Source organism: Solanum dulcamara, chromosome 3 (assembly GCF_947179165.1).
Source record: "Solanum dulcamara chromosome 3, daSolDulc1.2, whole genome shotgun sequence".
Taxonomy (NCBI): domain Eukaryota; kingdom Viridiplantae; phylum Streptophyta; class Magnoliopsida; order Solanales; family Solanaceae; genus Solanum; species Solanum dulcamara.
In genome coordinates, this window is record NC_077239.1 from 36,991,854 (window position 1) to 37,019,058 (window position 27,205).

General features: G+C 37.9%; 1 protein-coding gene across 1 annotated transcript; it reads left to right on the forward strand.

Annotated features, from left to right (window-relative positions):
- Positions 1 to 152: 152 nt before the first annotated feature.
- On the forward strand, positions 153 to 27,195 carry LOC129882535 (putative tRNA pseudouridine synthase). Its single transcript, XM_055956876.1, has 8 exons — positions 153 to 402; positions 483 to 518; positions 15,164 to 15,276; positions 15,387 to 15,535; positions 24,679 to 24,823; positions 25,202 to 25,624; positions 26,138 to 26,564; positions 26,776 to 27,195. Exons 1-7 carry the CDS (start codon positions 216 to 218, stop codon positions 26,561 to 26,563), a joined length of 1,479 nt encoding a protein of 492 aa, XP_055812851.1. The 5' UTR covers positions 153 to 215; the 3' UTR covers position 26,564; positions 26,776 to 27,195.
- The last annotated feature ends 10 nt before the right edge of the window (positions 27,196 to 27,205 follow it).

The window sequence follows — 27,205 nt, forward strand, 5'->3', positions numbered from 1 at the left end:
GATTATTCTTGAGTTAAAAAATAGGTTAACGATATTTTTAGATCAAAAGATAGAGGGAGATATTTATGAATCTTTTGTCACGAAGGATATTTATGAGCGTTTTATAGTAATGACAAAATTACTGTTGTGCCCTTGATTGGACTCAGATAAACAGAAATGCCAGTGTCTGCACTCTGGATACTAGTCTCCGGTTTCTCAGCGCTCGTTGGTAACCCATGGCAGGCCTTTGTGTACGGCTTCCTCAAATCCCTCTCACAAATCTCAGATCCTCACGCCCTCTAAAGATAGTGCGCTGCTTATCCGCATCACCTGAAGATTTATGCGTGGAAAGCAACAAATGGGAGCCTTTCATCAAAAAGAAAGTTGTGATGCGCGTGGGATACGTGGGCTCTGATTATCGAGGTCGTCTCTTTTTCTCCACAAGCTGTTACACTGAAATAGCTAAATGTTTTCCCTAATATCACAAAAATTGTTTAATGCAGGTTTGCAAATGCAAAGAGATGAACATCAACTGTCCAGTAAGATATTGTTTCCCCTTCTGTTTTCAATTTAGCTATTCCTGTTTTGAATTTAGCTATTGCTTACCCTGATCTGAAGATGAATTCCAAATTTACTCAGGCAATACCTTTGCTTGACATGCATAGGCTGTTGTTGCGATAAACAATGCTTCTAGTCAGATGTTCTTGGATGACGATGAATAGCATTTGATCCCAATATGAAAAAAAATGCAGCGACACTCTTCCTTTCGTCTAGGTCCCCTATGTAATCATAAACCCATCAACATTGATTTTCCTCCTTCCGTGTACAGAAAACTGTGACTGGTTATGCTTCACAAATAGCTCAGAATGTGCTTAGGTGCAAGGAGATAAAACTTGTTTAGGTTTGTCCATATATCATTCTGATAAGACTGATTGCGTACACATATCAGGTGAGCAGGGGATGCAGCAGACTTCCTACTATCTGAGTGTTGTTCAATCAATATCTTTGTATAATGGAAACCTTGTTTAATTTCATGCTAGTATTGAATGGTGTGCAAATTGGATCACACTATCATTAACAAGCATTTCTTACTCATATTGGGCATCAGTTCTGAGCTGTTAATTGCATTTCAATCTGATTGTATAATGCCTCGTGAGTAGGTGCAAACACTTTCTCGCTCTCCTATTTGTATCCTTTGCTACAAATCTTACTTGATCTTTGTATATGTCTTCATTTTTGTCTTGAACACCTATTGTCCTAAACTCTTTTTGACCTTTGGCGTTGAGCTTGAGATCTTTTAATGGTTGACATCTCCTCATTTTATTGCCTACTTTGAATGCTCTCGGACATTCTTTAAAGTCTGTCTTCTTCAGTTACCTCATAATTTACCATCCAACCGGATCGCACTTTGGTGAGGTCTCACGAGTAGCTTTGCATGACAAGTTAAACCTCCTTATGTTATTCTATATCATGCTGCTTTCTCCACCATGGGTTTGCTATTTGGCATCAATATTTTTAGGTATATGATGCTTTGCTTCGTCTTAGTCCCACTGCCAAAGCTCTTCTTGTAAAAGATTCCGTGCTAATTATGCTCGTCGATGTACTGAGGCTGGACAGTTTTTGTACAATTTTCTAGCCAAGAATCACACACTTCTCTCCTTTGCCATTTAATTTCTTCTTTTTGCATTTGGTACATGTGCATTAGCAATGCAAAATAAAATTTCAAATAACCCATCAAGTCTTTTTCCATTTCAAGTTTCTTTAGGTGTCATGTTTTAAAAAGCAAATGTTGCAACGCCTCCTACTGAGGACATGCACACTTCAATGCTGCTTCAGGCTATATTTTCTTTGTCTCTTAATCCCAGTAGACTCTCACCATATTCATGATTCAGTTCTCCCTTTCACCCACTTCATTTTGTTGTGGAGTGTAGGTCACAGTTATCTATCTCTTAATCCCGTTAAACTCATAATTTTTTTGAAAAATACTGTAAGTCATACTAACTTCCTTCCAGCTTCGTTATTTTTTGCAGTTTATTTAAACATTTTGAAAGCTTTGGATTCTTGTCCAAAAAACACTCCGAGGTTTTCTTCTTTACTCAATCATAAATGTCGCAAATTACCATTTTCCACCATTTGAAGTTCGGTTATAGACCAATATTTATTTCAGTGGACAAGTTCTAGAACTTCTCCTTGTTTTTGAGTCCCTCCTTTTCAAAAAAGACTCCTTGTGCTTCTTCTGATGACACTATCTTCTCAAATACCAGATTCTCGTAAATTTGGAATACCAGTAACTATGTAAAAAATTCTTCTCCTCGAAACTTGAGTGCTCATATCTAAAATGCCCCAACCAAGCTGTTTCCTTTAGTTCATAATTTATCTTTAAACAAGACAATGGAATGTCAACCATCTTTTTTGCACAGTCCCATAACAACTGGCATATGACATTCCTTCTTCTCATTGTTTGGCCTTCAATGGGTTATGTCCCTCTCTATTAAAGATGCTTATGCTAGCTGGATATGTGGAGAGTTGACAACACCATCAAAAGGATCGGGAGGATGACCCCAACAATAATTTTTTGGAGCATTTGGAAAGAGAGAAACTGCCGATGCTTTGATGGAATATCAACTCCCATAAGTACCATTAAGACTAGGTGTTTAGTTGGTCTTTTCATTTGGTACTTTCTCTCCCCGTAAACAGTATGGATAATTTTTGGATTTTGTTTAGCTCCCTAATTCTAGCTCATAAGGGTTTAAGGGGGGTATCTTTTTGACTGCTTTACAGGTTTTTGCTTAGTTAACTTCATGTTTTTTTTCTTGTCTGAAGCAACTTTATTTTTAGCTGTAACTGCTGCGTCTCCTTGATGCCTTCTAATACAATTTAATTACTTAACCAAAAAAAAAGTAAAACATGACTATTCAACATGTTTGCCTTTTTTTTTGGGTTCCCCCACCTAGTGTTTAGTACCCGCATTGTAGTGCGACTAATCCAAATTCACGCATTGTAGGTCCATATCTTGATGCGGCTCCCAACATGATTTTTTCCATACCCATGACTCGAATTCAAGACCTTTGGTTAAGGGTGGAGGGATCCCTACAATTTTCCACCACAACTCAGTCAACATGATTTGCTTACTTGTGTTACAAGTGTGATTCTATCTTTTGAACATGACATCCTTAATTCACTTGATAGGCTTCTATTAGCAGATGCTTAGTAAGCAGGTCCTCACAACATGGTCAAAAGGGTATATAAGGGATTGACTTTAGTTATCCCTTTTATTTTTGGTCTGACATTTTCTATTATGGGAAGTTTTGAGTTATCTCCAAATTTCACAGTGTCTCTGAAGATTTCTCTCAAGTTGAGGAAGTTTTCTTGTTACCACACATATCGTTAGTGCAACCCAAGTGCCATTTGTCTTTGGCAGTTACCTCTTTTATTGTTTTTCTTTTCGAATATCTTTTACTTGACACGCATGTCATAGAAGAGTGAAGTTTAGCTGAAACTAGATAGAACTACTTTGCCTGGATGTAGATAACTAAGATATTTAGGTTTGATGTAAAAGTAGACTGATAACATAAATGAAGAAGTTACACTTAGAATAAAATAAGATAAGGCAATTAAAAAACCAAAATAACTTAATAAAGCAAAAATGCTCCTAGGCACTCTTTCCGAGGTAAACCTCTAAGGGCGCTTCTAGTCCTTGAGAGCCCCTTCTCTGACTATATTCCTTCACCAAAATCAACTTTCACTTTATTGTTTTAGCATCTCTTCTTTCGATTCTGATATGGGAGACAATTTTATTTATTTCGCGGCGGGATTCAAATCATACATCATAAGAAGGTCTCAAGAGCTGAGACTTGGTACGATTGGGTGGAAAGAGGACGCAATATGATGAAAAGAACGAGCTTCAGCCAGAGGACGATGGAATGGATATCCCAAGTAAGAGAAGCCTTGAAAACTAAAGGAAACTTAGTTAAAAGATGGAAATTTCATGACCATCTCTAAGATATTTTAAGTTCAAGAAATTTCAACAATTCTGGTCGATACATCAGTATTATTAATATGCAAGGGAAAAGGAGAACAATAATTATCATCCCTGAGTGGACTTTCAACTTAGGATGGTTGGATATTGCAATCAAAATAACAAAGTTCATAAATGCTAAAGGTAAAAGGACAACCATTAATTCATCGAATTACAGAGGAAGGACTACTATTCGCGGATATTGATAGGAACAATAAATGGACTATAAGAGAAATGAATGTAGTGAAAACCCATAGAAAAGGGAATTCTTTAGTTATTACTAATGTCGCAAAACCAAAGTGAACTCCTAGCTAGGAGTGTTGTAGGTAGTCTCCTTGTGGAGATTACGGAGATTCGTCGATGGTCATCGAGCACTTGGAAGCATCTTTATGGCGTCAACCTTTATGAGATGGGCCACAAGTCCTCTTCGAGTTACCCTTCAAGAGGGATGCAGACCATGTCGTAAAAGAAAGTTGGTTCTGGAAGAAGAACAAGTTCCATCTTAACTGGTGGACGCTGACGCCAAATTCTATAACGGAAAATCTGGAGCAGGTATGGATCAAATTGGTAGGTTTGCCACTCCAATTCTAGTCCCAAATGATATTCCAAGACATCGGTGAACTTTGTGGCGGATGGATCCAAATAGAGGAGGAAACAGAGCTCTGAAACCATCCGAAATAGGCGAGATTGAAGGTGAGAAGAGACTAGGTATCTGTCTCGAAGGAGGTGGAGTTGATTCATGAAGGGAAGATCTTCAAGATTCAAATTTGGAACGAAGCCCTAGCGAGAATATTATCTAATGGGCCAAAGGAGAGTTTGGCTTTAAACTGACAAATAATTAAGAAATCCTATGATGTAGGAGGGGGGAATTTGACTTTCACAGAAGCATTAAACCATGTGGGCACATCAGATTCCCAACAACTTTTGAATTCTTTAGTTGCTCCAATATGTGACTTTCCACCTGTAATGGGTTCAGAATCACATGAGATGGCACGTGGCCTGGGTTTAATAAGAGAAGAGAGAGGAGTTGGACCAAAGGAAATTGGGCCAGGACCTAGTGGCCCAAATTGTAAATTCCTTTGGAATTCTAGCAGAAGATAAAAGCCCAAAGGATCCTTTAAGTGATGAAATAAAAGCTCATCAGATTAGTCCTAGCTCTTCTCTTTTACAAAACAGGGGAAAAATATCAGTTCTCCATTGACAAAGCTCATGCATTCTAGTGAAGAAGATGATGACCAAGGTTTTCAGCAGAACTGATAGAAAATATGGAACCAATTCTTGATATATCAACCCCTCATTGGATTCGTCAAAATATAATCAGATTGGATGAGAAATTTGGGGTCCATTTTAGTGGCTGTGAGGAGATTGATGGGAAGAGACAGAGCTCGGCCAAAGTAACAAAGGCTCTGATTCTGATGACACTCAAAATAAAAGGATCTATGGAATTGAAGAGGCTAGAATCTGGGAACAATTTTTTAGCTATGGTACAAGGAGCGGGGGGATGCAACATCGACCAAGATTAATGAAGGTCAACGTTGTCTCATGGAACGTGAGGGGTCTTAATGATGCTAGGAAGAGACACATGATCAAAAGCCCGATGAATAACTGGAAAGCTGATGTCTTCCGTTTTCAGGAAACAAAATTACAAGGGGATATAAGGAATTTCATCAAAGATTTATGGGCAAATAGATAGGTAAGGTTTGTACAATTGGAAGCAAGTGGAACAAGGGGGGCATCATTATTTTATGGGATAACAAAATCTAGGAAGGGGAGATCTGTGAGATTGGGGCTTATAACATTACATTTACACAGTGTTATCAAAGGCGAAAAGCGCAAAAAAGCTCTAAGGTTTATTGGGGCTTTAAGCGCAAAGCGCAAATAAAGCGTGTGCTTTAATGAAAAAAGGCGCAAAGAGACAAAAAAATACAAATATATATGTTTAGTCCAAGACTAATATAATCATAAACATGAATGACAAATATATGACCAGAGAAATTGAAAAAAAAACTATGATAAAGTGAAATATCAGTTTTTTGGTGTCACTTCCTTAGAAGAGGCTCATTGGCAAGAAAAAGTTTGCCTTAGAACCTTGATGACGACACTGAAGCGCACATAAAGTGAGGCGAAGTGCTCAACACGTTTGAGCCTCGCTTCAGGGCTTAAGCGCGCTTAAAGTGCTCCTTTGACTACACTGCATTTACATTTATGGGCAAATCACAAGATTTCAGCTGTCATATGTTTGGAGTTTATGCTCCAAACAGTAGACAAGAAAGGGAGGAGGTTTGGTGGGAACTGGGATCTGTAAGAGGACTATTCTCAGGTCCTTGGTTGGTGGGGGGTGATTTCAACACTGCTAGATTCCCCGCGGAGAAAAAGAATTGTACCAGATTCAATAAGGTTATGATGGATTTCTCATAATTCATAGAAGACATGGAGTTACTAGGCCTACCACTAGCTGGAAACATTTTCACCTGGAAGAGACGAGAAGGTCATGACACAACAACCAGACTAGATAGGTTGCTCATTTCAGAAGAATGGGAAACAACCTTCAAGAATATCAAACAATCTATCGTACACCGGGCCACTTCAGATCATTACCCTTTGATACTTGAATGTGGCAATTGGGAAAGGTCTAATTCATATTTCAAATTCGAGAACTGGTGGATTCAAACAAAAAATTTCAAGGAGAAAGTAAAGTACTGGCGGGATTCCTATCCTTGTAGAGGCCGACCTGATTTTAATTTATTAGAAAAACTAAAGTATTTGAAAGTTAAATTAAAAGAATGTAATAAAACTAACCAAGGCAATTTGGGGCTCCAGAAGCAGAGTATCCTAAGCCAGCTGGCAGAACTGGAGACGATACAGGATCAAAGACAATTTTCAGGTGATGAGGCCTATGTTAAAGCTGTCCTCATACTAGAGTTTGAAGAAAATGCTAAAAGGGGGGAGGAGGCAAAGGTCCATGGAACTGTGGTTGAAAAAAGGAGACAAAAATGCTTAAGTTTTTTCATAGAACTACAAATTGTCACAAGAGATACAATTACATTGATAGGTTGGTTATAGAAGGTGAGTGCACTAAAGAACCAATAGTGACAAGAGAGGAGATTGTTAAGTTCTATCAAAGCCTGTACATAGAAACAGAGATATGGAGGCCTCAGTTTAATCCCAGATCAGGATCTGCAATCAGTGAATAAGACAACCTAATGCTACAAAGCCAATTCAGTGAAAATGAGATAAAAGATTGTGTCATGGCATGTGCTAGGGATAAAGCACCTGGCCCTAATGGTTTCACCATGGCTTTTTTCATCTTGTTGGGATGTAGTAAGCAGAGAAGTGGTTGTAGCAATACAAATTTTCATGATCAGAAACTATTCGAAAAGAGCTTCAATGCTACATTCATAACTCCGATTCCAAAGAAGTTGGGGCTAAAAATCTGAAGGACTTTAGACCTATTAGTCTAATAGGTAGCATCTACGAAATCATCTCAAAGGTGTTGACTGAGGTTGAAAAAAGTGGTATCTAAATTTGTAGATGCTCACCAAATGGCATTTATCAAAGGCAGACAGATCATGGATGCCATTTTGATAGCTAATGAATACGTGGATGTGAGACAGATCAACAAGATTCCAGTCATCCTCTATAAGCTGGACATAGAGAAAGCCTATGATCACCTACACTGGGGCTTCCTTTGGAAAACTATGGAGAATATGGGCTTTGGGGAGAAGTGGATAAATTGGATCAAATTTTGCACTACTACTGTGAAATTCTTTGTGTTGAATAATGGATCACCCTTTGGTTTCTTCAATTCAGAGAGAGGACAAGGGGATCCCTTATCCCCTTTTCTTTTTGTACTGGCAATGGAGGGACTCAATGATATGTTAAGGACAACTCAAAAAAATAGTTGGATAAGGGGTTTTAATGCTAATATGGATGACAGACAAAGTTTATCAATATTTCACCTACAATATGCAAATGACACTTTAGTTTTTTATGTTGCAGACAAAAATCAACTGAAATATTTAAGAGTCATCTTGATTCTGTTTGAAGCAACTTCTTGCCTTCACATTAATTGGAGTAAAAGCTTCATTTACCCGGTAAATGAGGTACCTAGGATAGATAGTTTGTCAAACATTTTGGGAGGGTAAATTGGAGAGTTGCCTACTGTATATCTTGACATGCCATTGGGGACAAGAGAAAATCAAAAGGCATGTGGAACAATTTGCTGGAGAAATGTGAGAAGAAGCTTGTCAATTGGAAAAGTCAATATTTGTCCTTGGGTGGTAGAGTTATTCTCATAAACAGTGTCCTAGATGCTTTACCTACCTATAGGATGTCCTTTTGCCCTACGCCAGCTAATTTGAGAGACAAACTAGACCACAAGGTAACGTATTCAAACAACCAGAAGATCCATTTGGTTAAATTGTATCAAGTCATAGCCAGCAAGAAAGAAGGGGGGATTGGGGACAAGGAATCTGAGGGTTCAAATAGCAGCCTACTAATGAAATGGTTGTGAAGGTTTGCTTCTCAAAACAATCTCTGTGGAGACAAGCAAGACAAGATATGGCATGGAAAACTGGTGGATCAGCAAAGCCACTTCACAGCCATACGGTACTAGTCTGTGGAGATCAATAAGGAATTTGTGGCCAAAATTGATTAATGATTGTAAGATCAAGGTGGGTGATGGAAGTAAGACCTTGTTCTGGGAGGAAAGCTGGGTGGGACAGAGACCTCTAAAAACAGTTTCCCTGATCTTTTTTGTTTGAGTATCCAGGAAAAGGTCACTGTTAAAGAGATGAAAGATGACCAGAGGTGGAACTTCAGATTCAGGAGACCATTGAATGACTAGGAGGTGAGTAGAATGGTTGGATTCCTAAATACTTTGGAGCAATGCAAGGATCTCAACACCAGTGAGGACCAACTAGTTTGGGTTCTAGACAAACAAGGGAGATTTCCAGTTGGATCAGCTTACAGGAAGTTTCAGAGATCAAGACTACAGTAAGGAGGTTGGCCATGGAAGATGATATGGAGTCAAGGTTCCATTCAAGATAACTAGTTTCTTTTGGCTTCTGGCCAAGCAGGCTGCACTAACTCAAGATAACCTCATGAAAAGAGGCTTCCAATTGTGCCCCAGATGTTCTTTTTGTGAATGCAAAGCAAGGACAATAAATCATCTCTTTCTAACACTGTAGAGAGAATGTGAAACTTTAGCAGATCTTCATTAATCTTAGGGGCATTAGCTGGACTATGCCATGTAATATAAAAGAAGCCTTAGTGTGTTGGAACAGGGATGGAAATCAGTCAGGGCATAGAGAGAGATGGAAGATTGTCCCAAGTTGCATTTGGTGGACTATTTGGCTAGAAAGGAACCAGAGATGTTTTGAAAACAAGAGTTGCTCTTTCGAGAAAAAGATGATGAATTGTTTGGTTCTTTTCTGTTTTTGGTGTAAACATGAATATCCTCAAGAAAAATATATTCCAAGCATTTTAGATTATTTATGAGATTATAGGAGGCTAGTTTGTTTTGTAAGTATTACTGGACTACGCTTGGGGTATACCTTTATCAAAAAATAAAATAAGATGGTTGAATGGAGAAGTGTTGTTGGAGTATTATGTGACAAAAGGATATTTACAAGAGTAAAAGGTAAGTTTTATATAACTGTAAGACAAATATTGTGTTAGAGCGAATGTTGGGTCTCTAAAGTCAAAAGTATTCACAATATAAGTGTTACAGAATTGCGGATGCTAAGGTGGATGCGTAGTCATACAAGATTAGACAAGCTTAAAAGTGACTATATTTGATAGAAGGTGCAAGTGTCGGTATTGATGATAAAATGAGAGAAGGTTAATTGAGATGTTTTGGTCATATCTTACATCGACCTCTAGATGCACCGATTTGTAAGTGTGAAACTAGTGCGAATGGTGATTTAAAAAGGGTATACCTAAAATCACGTGGAAGAAAACTATCTTGAAAGACTTTTAATCTCTTGAAGTTCGCATGAATCTAGCAAACAATAGGGCAAAATGGAAGGAAAAGATCCAACGATTGGAAAACGTGGAGATGTTTCCCTCGTGTCTTCTTGGCACTTCTTTCAGCCCATCTCCACATTTTGAAATGTTGAAACATTTTGCTCTAGGTTTTTGTCCCAACCTTCTTTTCTTCTCCCTTTCCTAGTCCAAGCTTTATTCCTTGATCTTTCTTCTACCCAGGTAAGGTGTTGTATGAAGTTGAATTCTCCAAGTGGTCCTTTGATGCTCTCCCACTTTGACCACAAGTAGTCCCAATGCTTTTAGCTTCTTAGCTTTGCTACGAGTGAAGGATCTTGAAACTTGACCACTACCTTGGACGCCTTCACGTAGTTAGTGAGGATCATATGACCGACCTAACTTGTTTGGATTGAAGCATAGATGCGTAGTTGTTGTTGATTTGATAATTGAGAATTTGACATTTACAACTTCAAAATACAGTGGATAATAATGTTACCTTCTCAAAAAAATAATTTAGTGGATAATGGGCTCGCCTCCTACCCTTTCTTAAATAAAACTTAGTTCCACAACACAATTTAAACCTTTGATGTGCATCTACCACGCATCTCATGATGTACTACCTTTGCTAGGATGTGACGGCTTCTATTACGTATAGGCAAAAACACTTGTTCACTCTTTCATGTTCTAGGGGTTTCACTTTTTCACCCGTATAATTTCTTTCTTTGCTGTTGTTCTGTCTACTACTTGAGTAGAGACTTGAAGGGCTTGAGAAACCTAACACATCTTTTTGCCTTATCCCCATATACCTTGACTAATTCTTAGACTTCCTCGAAGCTTTAGACTTGGTGTAGAGTGCCAATTCGGAGTGCATGAAGTTTCTACCTGTAAGTGACAGAAGAACCTTGGTACTTTTTTGATAGAGTCTCATATGTGCTTGGAGGTGTCTTTACAAAGAACTATCTCCAAGATCAAATGATCTATTACCTATAGCCTTTTGATTTGTTAATTTCAACTAGTCTATGTCATGACCCAGGCTAGACCCTAGACGTGACATGGCGAATAGGATCCCTAAAGACCCTAAATAAGCCTCTTAACACAAGCATGACTTAAGATAACATAATAAAAAACATAAGAATAAAATGCAGAAGATAGGTCTCAAAATAGAAATCTCAATATAACGATAATCTAAGCATAACATCCGATAATGCAGGAAATACATGCTAGTTTGACATAGCCTCTACTATCATAGATGGGGTATAAGACAAGCCCTGGCTCACCAAAATAAATTGAAACGGAAATAAGTCTGAAAAGAAAGACATAAAAAAAGAACTCATATCGTGGTTGTGCCCTCGAAGCATGAGGACTCACCAAAGTAGTCTAGTATCGCATAATCAATCCTAGCCACGACCGTGGGGAGGAACGTTAGAACCTATATTATGACAACAATATAGGCACAAAGAAGTATGCGTCAGTACTAGAGGATGTACCGAGTATGGAGAATGTCCAATGTATGATATAAAATGTGATAATGCAATGACCAAGCTATAACATAATAAAAATCCTTTAGAACATTGTAAGAAACATGAGACATGGTCAATGCAAAACTTGTAAGAAAATCATAAGTCAAAAGTAACATAATGAGAGAATCTATGTCTTTGTGAGAGATACCGGTAACCGACATAAACCATGTGATCTATAACATGGAGTCTAGTGACTTTCCCACACCGAAAAGAGGTTGTCCTACTTGCCAGGTAAAGACCATTTACATGGGCTATTTGTGGATCCACTAGCTTAAGCTTTGATTGTCCAACTTGGGACATCCAAAGGGGGCACGGAGTTATGGGACCTAGGTGATTGCTCCTAGTCTACTTGGTGTTAGGTAATCTCTCAATAAGAATATCATAATAAACAAATCATAGTCTTTGAGAAAAAATGTAAGAATCTAGTAATACCAAGTTTTTTATAAAATACATAAAACCATAAGAATAGCTCCTTAAAACATATCATGAACCTCAATCCAATCAAAGTCATAAGCGATACTTAATCAAAAGCATCTAGATCATGATAAGCTTTGCATAGAAAATCACACTCAAAATCAAAGTGGCTAAATCATGGAAAACCTTCATGATGAGATTACTTCTCTTTTGAAGCAAACCTTAGTTTCATAAAATTCATGATACTTTATCTAACAACATCCTTGAAACCATAGTTCATAAATTTATGATGCATGCATAGTTCTTAAATATAGTTTATAATCATAAAATAGGCATAATGCATGGGTTCAGGTAAATTTCATCAAAAATGTGTAACAAAGATTAATTCATGTATAATAAGATCAATTGAAGTGAAATACATCATAATTGATTGAACCCAATGCAAAGTCATCAAAATTCAGGGTTTAGGAAGAAATCATAAGAGGGATTTGAAAATAATTTGGGACTCTTGATGAAAGAAGATCCATGGAATTTTATCCGACCTACCTCACTGAAATCTAGCCTTGAAGCTTGAGAGGAGACTTGATTTCTTGGAACCCTAGCTTGGAGAAGAAGATGACCCTCGAAGATAAAACCTTGAGAGATTTTAGGAACTTTTTGAGTGATTGAGAGGGAATGGGTAGATTTTGATTGGTTTGAGTAGTTATAGGTATTAGAAAATAACCCAAAAACGACACAACTTTAATATTAATAGAATGGGAACTGTCCAAAATAGCCTTGAGAAAAATAACTAACGGCTAGGTCTACGGGTGCCTCTAAGGACCGTAGAAGCCTATACGGCCCTTAGAGGGCCATCGTAGAAAGTACCTTGAGTTTCTAGGTTCTATATCCAAGGTCTACGAGTCCCTTATACGGCATGTAGAACCTTATACGACCTGTTCCAATCATCCGTAGACTGAAAGCACTAAATGTAAAATGTTTGAAGAATCCTTTCACGATCCGCTTTTACGGTATGTAGAACGTTACACGGATCGTGTAACCCTCTACACCCTCTTGTTCTGCCAACTTCCAAGAATTTCAAGTCTCTGAATCTCCATCTACGACCCCTTCTACGGACTGTAGGACCTTATACGGTCCATAGATGATCTCGTCCAAAGCATCAATGGCCAAAATTTATTTTTCAAGTCTCAGGCCTCCTTTTAACGATTGCCTCCTATGGTCCGTAGGTCCTTGTATGGACCGGAACGTAAGAGGGCTCGTGCAAACCGACACCAGTAGATTTCTGCAACATTTTCTTTCGTTTCAACTTTCCAACTTCCGGATTATTAAAATCTACCGCTGCCTTTGGTGCTTCAGTTCACATGACCACTTGTGGTGAACTCCTAAAGCTATTTTCACTTTTCTTTTGACTTTAGAAAGCTTTCTGTTGACACACTCCAATGGTCATAAGGCCCATCAAATCGTGGAACATAATGCTGGATGAAGCTTGCAGATGCGATGAGAGAGAGCGTATATCAAAACATAGCTGCTGCAATAAACATATTTAAGTGTTCTCAAAGTATTTATGGTTCTGTTCTGGGGTTTTGAGAAGGGGTTGGATTCTCAATTTTTTTTTTCTGGACAAGTGTTAAATGCTCAGATTTTTTCACATGTTATCATAGTGAACGTCATACATTAGCTCCTTCTGGTTTATTTCTTTGTGCTTTCTCTCTCAATTTAGTCTATTTGTCGCTCTGAGTTCCTCTTTCTCAGCTTAGCCCATCAAGACACCAACTTTACGGCAAACTATGCCGCTCGAACTCTTCAAAATTGTCAATGAGTGCATGTAAGATACTCCAAAGGTTGTGCATTTTTGGAGAATTTGACACGGGTGCAACAACATTTTTGGAGAGTCCAAGCAACATAGACACAAGCATACTCCTTAGGCTCTTGAGCCACTTTTCTCCTTGCATCAGTTCCACTATTCAGCCTTCACTTTCTGTTGAATATATTCTTCAGTCCGTTGAGTCATTTTGTTCTTCTAAAAGATTACAACAACAACAAGATACCCCATGAAATCCCACAAAGTGAGGTCTGGGGAGTGTAGAGTGTACGCGCTTACCCCTACCTCTTGGAGGTAGAAAAGCTATTTCCGAAAAACCCTTGCCTCAAGTGACAAGAGAAAAAAGAAAAAACAAATTTCAATTCATGTGTAAACCCTAGAACAGGTTAACGAATATAAATGTCCCATATTAGTTGTTAAAAGGTATTTTTGGAATGGCCCTCAACTATTCCACTCGTTGCCAGAGTTTAGATTGGAGGAGAGAATTCTTGTTTATATACCAAATGTTATAACTTAAGACGGAGGATCAAAGAATTGAATATCATATAAGTTAAGATGGAGGATCAAAGAATTGAATATCACAAGAGACAGAATAGATGAACTCCGGATGTAAATATTCATCTAAATCTAGACTTAACATTGGCTGAACATGTTACTAGAAAACAATAAATTGGGCTCATGATCAGTTATCAACCTGCTACTTTTTGAAATAAATTGATATTTCTCTCCTGTATACTATGATTCAGTTCTTAAAAGATCTAACTGGGAAAATATATTACTTTATCAGAAGTTAATTTTTCGCATTTCTCAATTACTTCCAACCTTCTCTATGGTGAGAGGAGAAAAAGAAATGGAATGGAAGTGCTACGTCTTTTTTTTTTTCCTAGAATTTTTCTCGAGGCATTTATGATTGCTTGACTTGTGATAACTAATGGCAAACTCTCACTATTTCTTGATTTTTGTTGGTCTTGTTATTGGGTTTTCACTTAATGTTACTCATGATATTCAGCATAGAAGTGCAACTGGAAATGGCTTATATACTAATACAAGATTATTTAGTGATATTTATGATTAACGTATTCACTAATAGCAATTTTTATCTGGGTCGCTTGATTGTCTTACTTGGGGGATTAGCATTTGGGTTGTTAAAGTAAACATATTATCGAGTGAATTGGAACTTGCAGGGTTTAATGTATAATTATACTTGTAAATTTGGGTCATCTGCTTCATGGATATGCTTTATTGGAGGTGAATTTTTCTTGGAATTTTGTTCAGTGTTTTGTGTATGATAATTTGAGTTAGCCTTCCCTGTGGTAATCCTCTATTCTCTTACCTGCTGCATAAAACTTGACTTGTACACTTGTTCCGTCAGTCTAGATGTCATGTGTGGGGTTTCACTAAACCATTACAAGTTCTCTAATGCAGCCATTGAAGGTGAACTGGAAAAAGCTATCTTCAAAGCTGGTGGTATTCGAGACAGTAATTTTGGAAATTTATATAAAGTTGGCTGGGCAAGAAGTAGTCGAACCGATAAAGGAGTAAGCTAGAGATTTCAAATAGCTTGCGCATCACATTTATTTTTGTTTTCACCCTAAAAGTATGTCTTCTCTTGCCGTCATGCTGATTTTATTTCAAAAATACATATTAGGTTCATTCCTTGGCGACCATGATATCTCTTAAAATGGAGATTCCTGCAGATGCATGGGAGGATGATCCAAATGGGATCACTCTTGCTAATTGCGTGAACTCAAATCTTCCAGAGAATATCAGAGTTTTCAGTATTCTACCCTCAAAAAAGTTAGATTTTGTCTCTTATTTCTGAATTGGCCTGTGACTTTCACTTTAGTTCTTGTCCAATTGATAACCATAAACAGAAGCACATTCACCTAGAGACTTTTGTTCATCCTGTTCTTAGTTGAGAATTGAATTTTCATCATCATTAGTTGTGGAGGAAAACCATGTAACTTAGGCATGTAAGAAACTTGTAAACACAGATTTCAAGCTTAGAAGTGAAAACAATAACATATTTCCTTCCTTCCCGCGGGTTATAGCAAGTTTGTTGGGCTAACCTGAAACAAGCATAGCTCATAAAGTAAGATAATACTCCCTAATGTACTTCATTGGTTGGAAGGCTACGACATAGCATCAAAAGCATTCTAGTGCAGACTGTTATGTGCATTATGTTTTCCTATCCTTTCTGCTGATCAGTTGTTCATGCCTTATGGTTTGGTTAGTGCATTAGTTACTTGTGATATATGGGTAAACGTCACGACTCAAAATCCCTAAGCCATGATGGCAGTACACCCAACCCGGTAGGCGAACTATTTCCAGTCTTATTTAATTTCCATTTAATTTATGCAGAAAAAAATAAACATGTGAATATGGTGCCAATGACATGTCCATGGCTACCTCAAAAGAAACATAAGAGTCAACATGTAACGCCTTGAAAATTTCCATGTCAAGACCCGAACCATTCTTCATAGCCGTATAGGCTTGAAACCGATGACTACTAATTTCATATATGAATTGGGATAAATTCCTAAGTATTTGAAGTGTATTATATGTATTTAGGGGTCATAAGGGACCTCTAACACCAAGCCAAGTCCAAAGAACTTCCACCGGCTAAGTTTTCATACGAGTCCGGAATGAGGTCAACTTCAAACGACCATATCTCCTAGAATATAGTGAATTGGGTGGACCATGACCTATCAAATTAAAGGTCTTTGAGTCTTCTTTCCAACGCCACCAAGTTTGCCTCATTCTGAGTTGTCATAACTGAGTTTCGATAATCATAAATGCGGAAAATGACGGAAACAACACCTGAAGTCAGGTGATATGAATCTAAGAGCCTCTAAAAGGAAACATAAATTTGGAAGTAGTGATGCACTGTTAGAGACAAAACAAGACAAAAATGAAATAAACAAAGAAAGAGAATTTGCTATTGCGGATTTGTCCGTCAGCTCACCCCGAAATCTCCAACTCACGAACGCTCAAAAGCAACCGCGGGCTCCACTGGGATGGGCTACAACATTCTTCTTTTTACTCCTCCAAGTGACGAGATTTCCCCCGATAAATGTACAATATCCGGACGTTGACCTCCTGTCAGTAGTAGAACCTGCCTAATCTGCATCTGTAAAGCCTTCAATGCCCCTACATTGATGCTTTTTGAAAAACAATCCTTTCCCGGCTGAACTTTTAATATATCTTAGAATCCTGTTGACCTCTTGTTGGTGCTCTTCCTTTGGAGGGTGCATTCATTGACTAAGTTTACAACAAAGTTATATCAGGCCGAGTGTGTGACAAGTAGATCAACTTCCTCACTAGTCATTGACTTTGGTCAACTGAATTTCGTTCTTTGTTTCCAAATTTTAAATTCGTATCAATAGATGTTTCAGCTTGATGACAACCACTCATCTCTGTCTCTTAGATCTAGTACATACTTCCTTTGTGACACCATAATGCTTTCACTTGATCTCGCTACTTCCATGCCAAGAAAATATTTCAAATGGCCAAAATCTTTGTTCTCGAATTCTGAGGCCAATGTTTTTTAAGTTCTTCATTTCTAACAAGTCATCTTTTGTCAGTAAGGTATCATCGACATACTCTATCAGGATAGTTGTCTTTCCTCGAGAGAATGTCGAGTGAACATGGTATGATCTGCTTGCCCTGAAGTGTACGCTTGTTTACAAAATGAGTAAACTTCTCAAACCAAGCTCTTGGAGATTGTTTGAGCCCATAGAGAGATTTCTTTAGTTTGCATACTCTAGTTCCATACCTTTCTTCAAAACCCAGAGGAGGATCCATGTAGACTTCTTCTTCAAGTTTTCTATTCAAGAGTAAGGTCTGCGTACATTCTACCCTCCCCAGACCCCCATGTTGTGGGATTTCACTGGGTTGTTGTTGTTGTTGTTGTTGTTGAGTGCATTCTTCACATCTAGTTGTTGAAGGGGCAATCAAGGTTGGCAGCAATGATCAAAAGAGCCCTGATTGAGTTCAACTTGGCAACTGGAGCGAATGTCTTGAGATAGTCAATCTCGTAGGTTTGAGTGAACCCTTTTGCGACCAAGCACGCCTTATACCTCTCCAGGGACTCATCCGATTTGAATTTGATGGTGAGCACCCACTTGCAGCCCACTATTTTCCTTTCACGTAGTAGTTCCACCATTTCCCAGGTTTCATTTCTCTTAAGAGCATTCATCTATTCTAGAATTTCCTTCTTCTACTCGGGAACGTTCACAGAATCTTGCACATTTCTCGATGTCTCCATTCCAGATAATTGAGAAAGAAAAGCAATATAGGAAGGGGACAAGTTTCTAAATGACACAAAATTTGACATGGGATGGTTTTTGACTTTTCTTACCCCTTTTACGTTTGGCAATTGAAAGATCAAGGTCTAGAGTAACAAGGGGTAAATCAAAATAGGTTCTAGAGAATTACCTTTTATATTGGTGAGATCTTGCGGGGTGGACATTTGGTTTTGATGAGAGTCATCTCTTTTCTTGGTTTCGATTTCTCCTCATGTAAGCCTGTAATTCCTTTGTTTGTTCCCCGTCCTTGTCATTAATTGTATCATGAAAAGGCTTTAATGTCTCAGTTTCCATATTTTCATTATTTAAGTTGGGATCTCTTACCTTATCTAGGTTGTTATTACCAAAAGTACTATTTCCGTGTCGATCGTAAAATCAGGATCATTTTGTTTCTCACATGTGAGGTCAAGAGAATGCCTCTTATCCTTTGAATCTTCACTATGTTTCTCCCAGTTAAGATGAGTGAGTTTCGAAAAACAATTAAGATTCAAAAAGTTGATATTTATTGTGACAGTAAATATTTGGATTTGGATTACAACACTTGTATACCTTTTGACTAAGAGCATAGCCAACAAAAACACATTTTTTAGTACATGGATCAAGTTTACTCCTATTATGATCATGAACATGAACAAATACACTACGTCCAAAGACTCTCAAAGATAGACCGACAGTCAACCTAGAAGTAGGAAAGTATGCTTGAACATACTCAAAGGGGTTTTGAAACCTAGAACATAGGAAGATATCCTATTAATAAGATAGGTAGATTTCAAAAGAGCTTCTCCCCAAAGAAATTTAGGGACTTCACTTGTGAATTTTAAGGTTCTAGTTACTTCCATAAGATGCCTATTTTCTCTCTCAATTACTCTATTTTGTTGGGTGTGTCAGGACATGAACTTTGGTGCATTATTCCTTTGGAAGTGAAAAAATTGCCTAGCTGGTCATTAAAAAACTCTCTCATTATCACTCTCAAATATTTGAATCTTCTCATGAGATTGTGTCTCAACCATAACATAAAAAGGCTCAACCATATGTTTTGTTTCCCCTGTCTCTTTCAGTAGGTACACCCAATTTAGTCTAGTGTGATCATCTATGAAACTCACAAACACATTTTTTCCATTTGTGGTTGCTACCCTAGAAGGTTCCCAAATATCGCTATGGATTAACTTAAAAGGTTTTGTGGCATGGTATTTTTGGGAGGGAAAAGATGAACGTCTGTGTTTAGCCATTTCACAAAATTCACATCAGAAAGAGAATGTACTTTTATTCATAAACAACTGTGGTAACATGACTTCATCATCAACTAGAACAAAGTTCAAACAAGCTGAACGAAAATTTATTGATTTGTCACCATATTTGAGAAAATAGAGATCTTCAGACTCTCCAGCATTGCGAATCATCCTCCCTGAGATCTTATCTTGAAATATGCATGAAATAGACTCAAAGATAATACGGCAATTGAGCTTGAGTCAATTTGCTGATGAACATAACATTAAGAGACAATTTTGGAACATGAATGACTTCAAAAAGAGTCAAAAAGAGGGGTTAGTTTGATTGTCCCTTTTAGTAATTGCTAAGAGGGATCCATCACCAACTCCGTCTTTTTTCTCTTTTTGATGACAAGGGAACCTGCAGCCGCTACCCTTTGGGTGCGCACAAAGTAAAACCCCCGCTCCTATGCAATAGCTCGCAAACTACACAGAAGAGGTAACCCGCACTAGGCAAGCCCGGTGCGACGAGCTCGACCCAGAATGCAAACCCCTTGCTTTCGCTAGCAAGGGGTTTCGAACTTGAGACCTCCAACATGGAAGTCCTAAGCCCAAACCACTAGGCCAATTCTGTCCTTTTTATTTCCTGCTGAAGGAGTTTAAGTTGAGAAAAATGGTCATTCCATGTCATGTGATCACTGGCCCTGAATTAATGATTCAAGAACTTATACCAGTTGAATTTGTACTCACAAAAACAAATGGTACATCACCTGATTGTGACAAAGAACAAGTGGGAGTGGAAGGATCAGGCGTACTGGTTTATAGTTGAGATTGGAGAAGTTTGTGTAGTAGCTCTAATTTCTCCTTGGTGAATGGTGGCATTTTTGGAGAAGATTGCAGCCTTGGTTCTTCATTGGTACCTTGAAAGGACTGGTTGCCATGGTTGTCTGCCCCCTTATTTTCCAGCTAGGCGGTTTCCCATTGATTTTCTAGCATGTCTCACAAGTGTGCCAGTATGTTTTGCAATCTTTTTCTTGTCATTTTCATTTTTAGCAACGACTAGAGCAGAGGAATCTATATTTTTTGCTTCCAAATTGGAAGATATTTTTAGAATAACATTTCTCCTTGTTTATTCTCACTTAATCTCAAAGAAAGTTTCCTTCAAAGTAGGCAGTGGTTTTTTTCCAAGAATTTGAATTCTTGGTTCAATCCTGCTAAAAATAGATATACCCTCTCATTTTCTTTCTTTTTCATTGCTTTTACGCTAACATTTCTCTTCCCTTGCCTAGCTTTCCCCAATTTAAGTTTTAATTAAAAAATCTGAGAGGCATTTACTACATCAAATTAAGTCTCTCTAATAGCCTCCCAAACATCCCTAGCAGTGGGAAGAACAAATATGGTTTACCTATGTCAAATTCCATGGAGTTTAGTCGCCCAGTGGCAATCACCAAACGGACAAATTGCGCCTCCCAAACATCCCTAGCAGTGGGAAGAACAAATATGGTTTACCTATGTCAAATTCCATGGAGTTTAGTAGTCAAGTGGCAATCGCCAAACAGACAAATTGCGCCCATTCCAAAATAATTCTTGTCATTCAACTTGTGACAAGTAACTTGAAAAGATAAATGAGAAGAATCACCACATTGGTTCATTGTTATCTCAGTCGAAACTTTGTTACAGAACTCTCGGCTTCTATCGATGCCATTGGGTGACGTAGCCAGTAAATGTTGTTTTAGTCATAAGCAACACAAGAATAAAGTTGATTTGATACCATGTAAGTTTTGGTACCAAAATTGTACATTCTTATTCTTATGTAGAGATACAATTATAGTAGAGAGAAACAAATAAACTAACAATCTGATTCCTTTATTCTACGAGATTTGAGAATCAAGGGTGACTTTATCTGATGTAATTTTCTAAAATATCTAATGGCGTATTAGATCTGATTTTATCAGATCAATTTAGATCTTACAAAATCAGATGTTATCATAGTCAGATATTCACAAATCAACAAGTCATAACTTTGTCTCAATAAGCGAAAAATGACAGAAACATACCCAAGATCTGGTGATGTGAATACAAGAGCCTCTAAGAGTAATTGACATAAATCTGGAAGTCAAGTCTCCTTGCAAGTAGACTGGTCATCCAATACCTTTCCTGCATCTTAGGCTAATTTTGGATCTTATTTCAGTTTGTATGCAGAAAGATCAGTGATACAATGTCTGAAATGTAATAAGACAGAAATGAAATAAATAAAAAGAGAACCCGGTGTTGCGGATCAGCCAGGCAACTCACTTCAAAATCTCCAAGTCACAAATGCTCACACACGACCGTGGGCTCCAGTAGTACATAGATCTGTATCTGCACAAAAGAGTGCAATAAATGTAGCATGAGTCAGAGAACAACATTTACTCAGTTAGTATCATCGATCGACCTTTACAAAGTAGTGGTGAGGGTTGGTCTTTGAAATGTTTACGATTACACTTAGAGATAAGATAATCTTCAACACTTAATAGTTAACAAAGAGAAAGATATAACTCATCGATATGTAAGAAATCATTTAATCGGCTGATGATGGGGATTTAACACAAAATCAACTCAATCAAATGGAGATGTGCATATCAATCCAATGCATATCATTTAAAGTGGCAACTCATGGACAACACCAAATAGCTCAATATCCTCAACACCCATGTACAGCTGGATGGGCTTGGGGTTGCTTAGCTCAACGATTTATGTGGGATAACCGTGTTGTCCATACGCCGTACTCCATGTGCAGTACATACTATATCAATATACTATCATTCTCATCACAGATGATATCAATATGCACCTATTATGATCAATAACTCATATCTAACACAGATAGTCTCCATGTGCTTATCTCATATCAATTTCTCAATCATAATTATTATCACCAGATAAAAGCATGATAGGAAATTTCATTAAAGTATGAGTTTTCAATTAATAATGTCATCTTATATGCAATTAGCCCAAGATAAAGCCCATCTGGCATCAATATTCATGGATTTCTCATTTAGCATGATAGGAAATTTCAATAAGTATGAGTTTTCAATTAATAATGTCATCTTATATGCAATTAGCTCCTAAGTTGCTCGGACTCGGGTGCGGGTGTCCGATACGGTGCGAATCTAGAGGTCGGATCCTTCATGATCTAAATTTTAAGATTTGGGGATATGGATCCATGTATGGATACATATGTGGGGATTTGCCTAAAAATAATAAAATATCTAAAAATAGAGTTATAAAACATAAATTATGAGATATTATGTGGAGAACTTGAGGAGAATTCTGGAAGGAGATTGAAGGAAAAGGAGTGACATAGAAATTTCTATATAAAAGGTATTCCATTTTCATCAATTTCACTTTAGCTTTTGTATTGATTACATAAATCATTAAAACTGTCCAAACTTTCCCCATCGATTTTGGTCAAAGTACTAAAAATCGGTTGACCAAATCGGACACGGATCCCACACCCACACCTATGTCGTGTCGACACGGGTGCGACACCAAAAGTGAAGAGTCTGAGCAACTTAAATTAGCTCAAGATAAAGCCCATCAGGCATCAGTATTCATGGATTTCTCATTTAGCATGCATTTCCTCTTACCTATCAACTCTTGAAGTAATAAATCAATTAAGCATTTAAACCTGTCAAGTCACCCAATGTTTGCATAACCTCTCAACACCTCGTTTATACGTCACACCCTTACCCTTAATACACTACATTAATTTTTTAATTAAGGAAAACTATCTCCTATCGGAGGTCAAGTGCTAACTTACCTCGAGCCAAGTGCCACAAAGTCAACAACTAGCCTTTCTTTTTTGTAATGCTTTTGATAGCTCCAAATCTATTAAAACATATGATCTACTTGATTAAACGGATATAATCATACCGGTATTGACATGATAAGAATTCGGTCAACAAAAACAGCCACAACAGTCAAAACCAAAAAGATCTTCTAGAATTGGATTGCTCATAGCCTATAGGTCTCAAATCTCATTTTTCATTTGATTCCCGTCACTAATCGATCCCCAAATTCCCTTATTTAACTCTCTTAAATTTGAGGTTAATCCCCCCCCCCAAAAAAAATAAAAAATAAAAAAAAAATAAAAATTAGAAACCCAGTCATGGATTAAAATGCTAATTAAGTCTAAGAAATCATGGGGAAATACCAGAATCAAGGTTAGGTACTTACCCTCTTGTCAATTTGAGTTGCTTGTTTCAAAATCCGAGATTTACAGCTTCCAAAAATGTAATTTAAATAGTAAGTTCGAATTTGGGATTCTTAAGTCTACCCAGGTTCCTTCTCCATGAACGTGCGGCCCCCCTCTCGCGATCGTGGGCCCTTGATTCCCTACACTTCACGACTGCGAGCTCCCAGTACGCGACCACAGTGACTCATGGGCCATGCTCCCCTTGATGATTGCGTCTACCTTCCCACACAACCATGAGTCATGAGCCCAGGCCCCCTACACGACCACGGCACAGTCCATGCAACCGCGAAGCACAGAAGGGGATGGCACCAACAATAAAAAATTTGGTGTCTCTCCTTCATTGTTTTGATGCCCGAACCCCTAGGATGGAAACCAATTATGCAAATCCCTTCAAAAAACCCCATAAAACCGTTGCAATACTCAAATTACTAATCCAGGGGCCGTCTGGGCATATATTTGACCGTGGTCAACTCTTATTTTCCAAATTCACTAGTTTGCTACCCAAGTGTCCGAATCACTCTCCCTCGAGACCATCCAACCAAGTCCTAAATCATTTTCTGAATTAAAGGAACTTTCAAAACTCGATTCCGAGCTCGTTTACTCCAAACGTTGAGTTTGATCAAACCTTTTGTTTCCTCCCAAACTTCTAGTTTTAAGTATTCTTTTCCAAAATGCATCCGTGCCCCTCGGGATCCATGTCATCCGTTTCCACTAGTCATAATTCACATTTTGAAGCGATGGGATGGGTCATTTAGGGGAAAAGGCTTCTAATTCTCAAAACGATCGGATCACAGAAAATCTTGGCCCTTGATGCTGGTAAGGAAAGGAGTTGCTCATATTTGTATTCTTTTTGAGTCGTTCAGTTATTAGTAGGAGGGACAGAGCTTCCTTCATTACATTGTTTCATGATATTGGTTAATTTGTCCAATTTGCCAGTCTGTCTGCTGTCTTTGATCTGTCTTTATTCAGTTTGAAAATGCTGTAGCAGTTATGGTTTTTACTTTGTGTCAGTTAGTTGTTAGTATGTGGGGGAGAGGTTCCTTCATTACATTGTTGCATGATATTGATCGATTTGATCATTTGCCAGTCTGTCTGCTGTCTTTGATATGTCTTTATTCAGTTTGAAAATGATATAGCAGTTATTGTTTTCTGTTCCTTTATAGTTAATTCATTTTAAACGAGCTTCAGGAGGTTTGATGCCAGAAGAGAGTGTAATGCACGCAAGTATTCTTATCTCATTCCTGCTGAAATCATCGGGATAAAGAATGATTCAACTTCTTCTGAAATCGAGTACCATTTAGCCAATTTTAACGACTTACTGAATTCTTTCGAGGTACTTGAGACTATCAGATTGATCTTTTTTTGATGGCTGTGCTTCATGTTCTTTGAAATTTTCTCATATATTCCCTGTTTTGACAAGTGATTTTGTATCATGCTCATATGGCATACCTTACAAAACTTTAATTTTGCTCTGGTCTGTGCCTTCAAGAGTTCCCAAGTCAGACCATGATGAATTATTCTCCATATTAATCCTAAGAGGACTGACTTTATGTTTCACTGGGGGAAATAGAAATAGTTCACGAAACTTCAGCAAATGTTACTTGCCAATTCAGTAGATGAGTGATTTCATTTTATGATAGCTAGTCGTTTTTCGTTGATAAAAAGCAATTATTCTGCTCTCTTCACTTGCTGTTTGTGCTCTGGGTTGCAGGGAGAGCATCCTTTCCACAATTACACAATACGATCTAAGTACAGGAAACAATCTCTTGCCAGAAACGCGTTAAAAAATGACAGTCTCTTAAAAAAAGGGAGGCCTTCTAGTGAGAAAGAAATATCTCGGTGTGAGGAAAGTGATGGAGAACAAAACCATAAAGAGAAGGGGGTTGAGACAATTGTTGAGGCTGAAAATAAAAATCCAGCAGGCAACTGTAATGAGAAAGCTAGTCATTCAAAGGATCTCAATTCTGTTTTTCCAATTCAAGCAAGATGGCTCCATGAACCCGATGCAAGAGATAAACTTAGCTCTGCTCATTTCCGAAGGATTTTTCACTGTCATTGTGGAAAGTTGGAGAAGTTGCTTGGCATGAATTATGTTGAAGTTTCCATCTGTGGAGAGTCATTCATGTTACATCAAGTAATTGTCTTTGATTATCATTTTTCCCTGTTCATTCTTTCTAATGTTTTAAAAGGGAACACTCTTAGGTGCCACTTGGTAAGCTAGGATCTGTCTGTCCACAGGAAGAAATGTATTGTATTTGCATTACCAAGATTCTCATTTGCCCTGATGTACTCATGTCAATTGGGGTGGGCATAAGTGTGAAATCCTTCTTATGGATCCTGCAAAATACGCCAGTACCTTTTTTTATTTGATATACCAAAATTTGTTAGAACTTTATTGTGCATGTTGTATGCTTATATATGGGGTACTCATCCTTGACTCCATTCATCAGACAAAAAGATGGCCAGTGATTTTTCAATATGGCAGCTTAATGACCAAGCAGAATGAACTGCTGTTTACTTTCTTGAGTTTCATTACATGCAGCTGTTTCTTGTGTTTATTCAGTTAAATGTGCTTTGTTGTGATCTGTGTTTATCTTGATAAGATATGTTGTATGCATCTAAGCCTAAATTGTTGCTCTTTTTTCAGATACGCAAAATGGTAGGGACAGCAGTTGCGATAAAACGCAATCTTTTACCACATGATATTTTAAGAATGTCGTTATGCAAGTTTTCAAGGATTGTCTTACCCCTAGCCCCATCAGAAGTTTTGGTTTTGAAAGGGAACAATTTTGCTTTGAGAAACCATCCAGGCAACATAATAAGACCTGAAATGTTGACATTGTTGGAATCAGATGATATTCTCAAGGCAGTTGATGACTTCTATTACTCTACAATGTTACCTCAGCTGTCTAAATTTTTAGACCCTTCAAAGTCCCCTTGGAGTGACTGGGTAGAAATACTGGATTCAAACACAAGCATTCCAGGCTCCCAATTAGAAGAAGTAAGGGTTGCTTGGAAATTGTGGAAGGCACACTATGATAGCAGAACTAAGTTTCCATCAGTATTGGCTTAAGGTACATTACCCTTCCTCTCATGCATTATCGCTAAATTCACCAATTTGATGTTCTGTTGAGCCCTTTCCTCTCTCCTGGATTGCTGGAGGTTGGGACCAGGTCAGGTGTTTTGCACCATCTTGTATCACATTGGGTACTTGGTGCACAACTTTGAATTGGTGGTTTTTTATGGAATTGTATCATTCAAATGATTTGTGTTTCTCCTGTGCAGAGTCTGGTGTCTTCTGATAGTCAAATAGTGGGAGAGTAAGATTGTCGACCAGCATCAAAGATAGAAACCCTCTATTTGCTATTTGCTAAAACAAGGATGGAAATTCTCAACTTGGAGGCCATTCTAAGGGAATCCATCCATTTTTTGCAGTACAACAAATATTATCTCTAAGAAAACGATGGACCTTTTGGGTATGCAATAGAAAAAATGTCGAGAAGCCCTGTTCCACAATGAATATTACTGCCTTTTAGTTTAAAATTTTAAATCTGACCACCAGACAACAATTACTCTGCCTGCTTCGCATATGCAATAGTAACTGTGACTTTGCAATTATGTTCACTTTTCACCAAGGAGTAGTGGCAAATGTGCTGGGAAAAGAACTTTTTTTAAATAGCAGAAAAGGGTTGAAATTGCGTCTTATTGAATTTGG

Coding starts and splice junctions, on each gene's coding strand:
- LOC129882535 (XM_055956876.1), top strand. CDS start 216: ATGGCAGGCCTTTGTGTACGGCTTCCTCAAATCCCTCTCACAAATCTC. Junction 519..15,163: donor AGATGAACATCAACTGTCCA/GTAAGATATTGT, acceptor TCTCTAATGCAG/CCATTGAAGGTGAACTGGAA. Junction 15,277..15,386: donor GTAGTCGAACCGATAAAGGA/GTAAGCTAGAGA, acceptor AATACATATTAG/GTTCATTCCTTGGCGACCAT.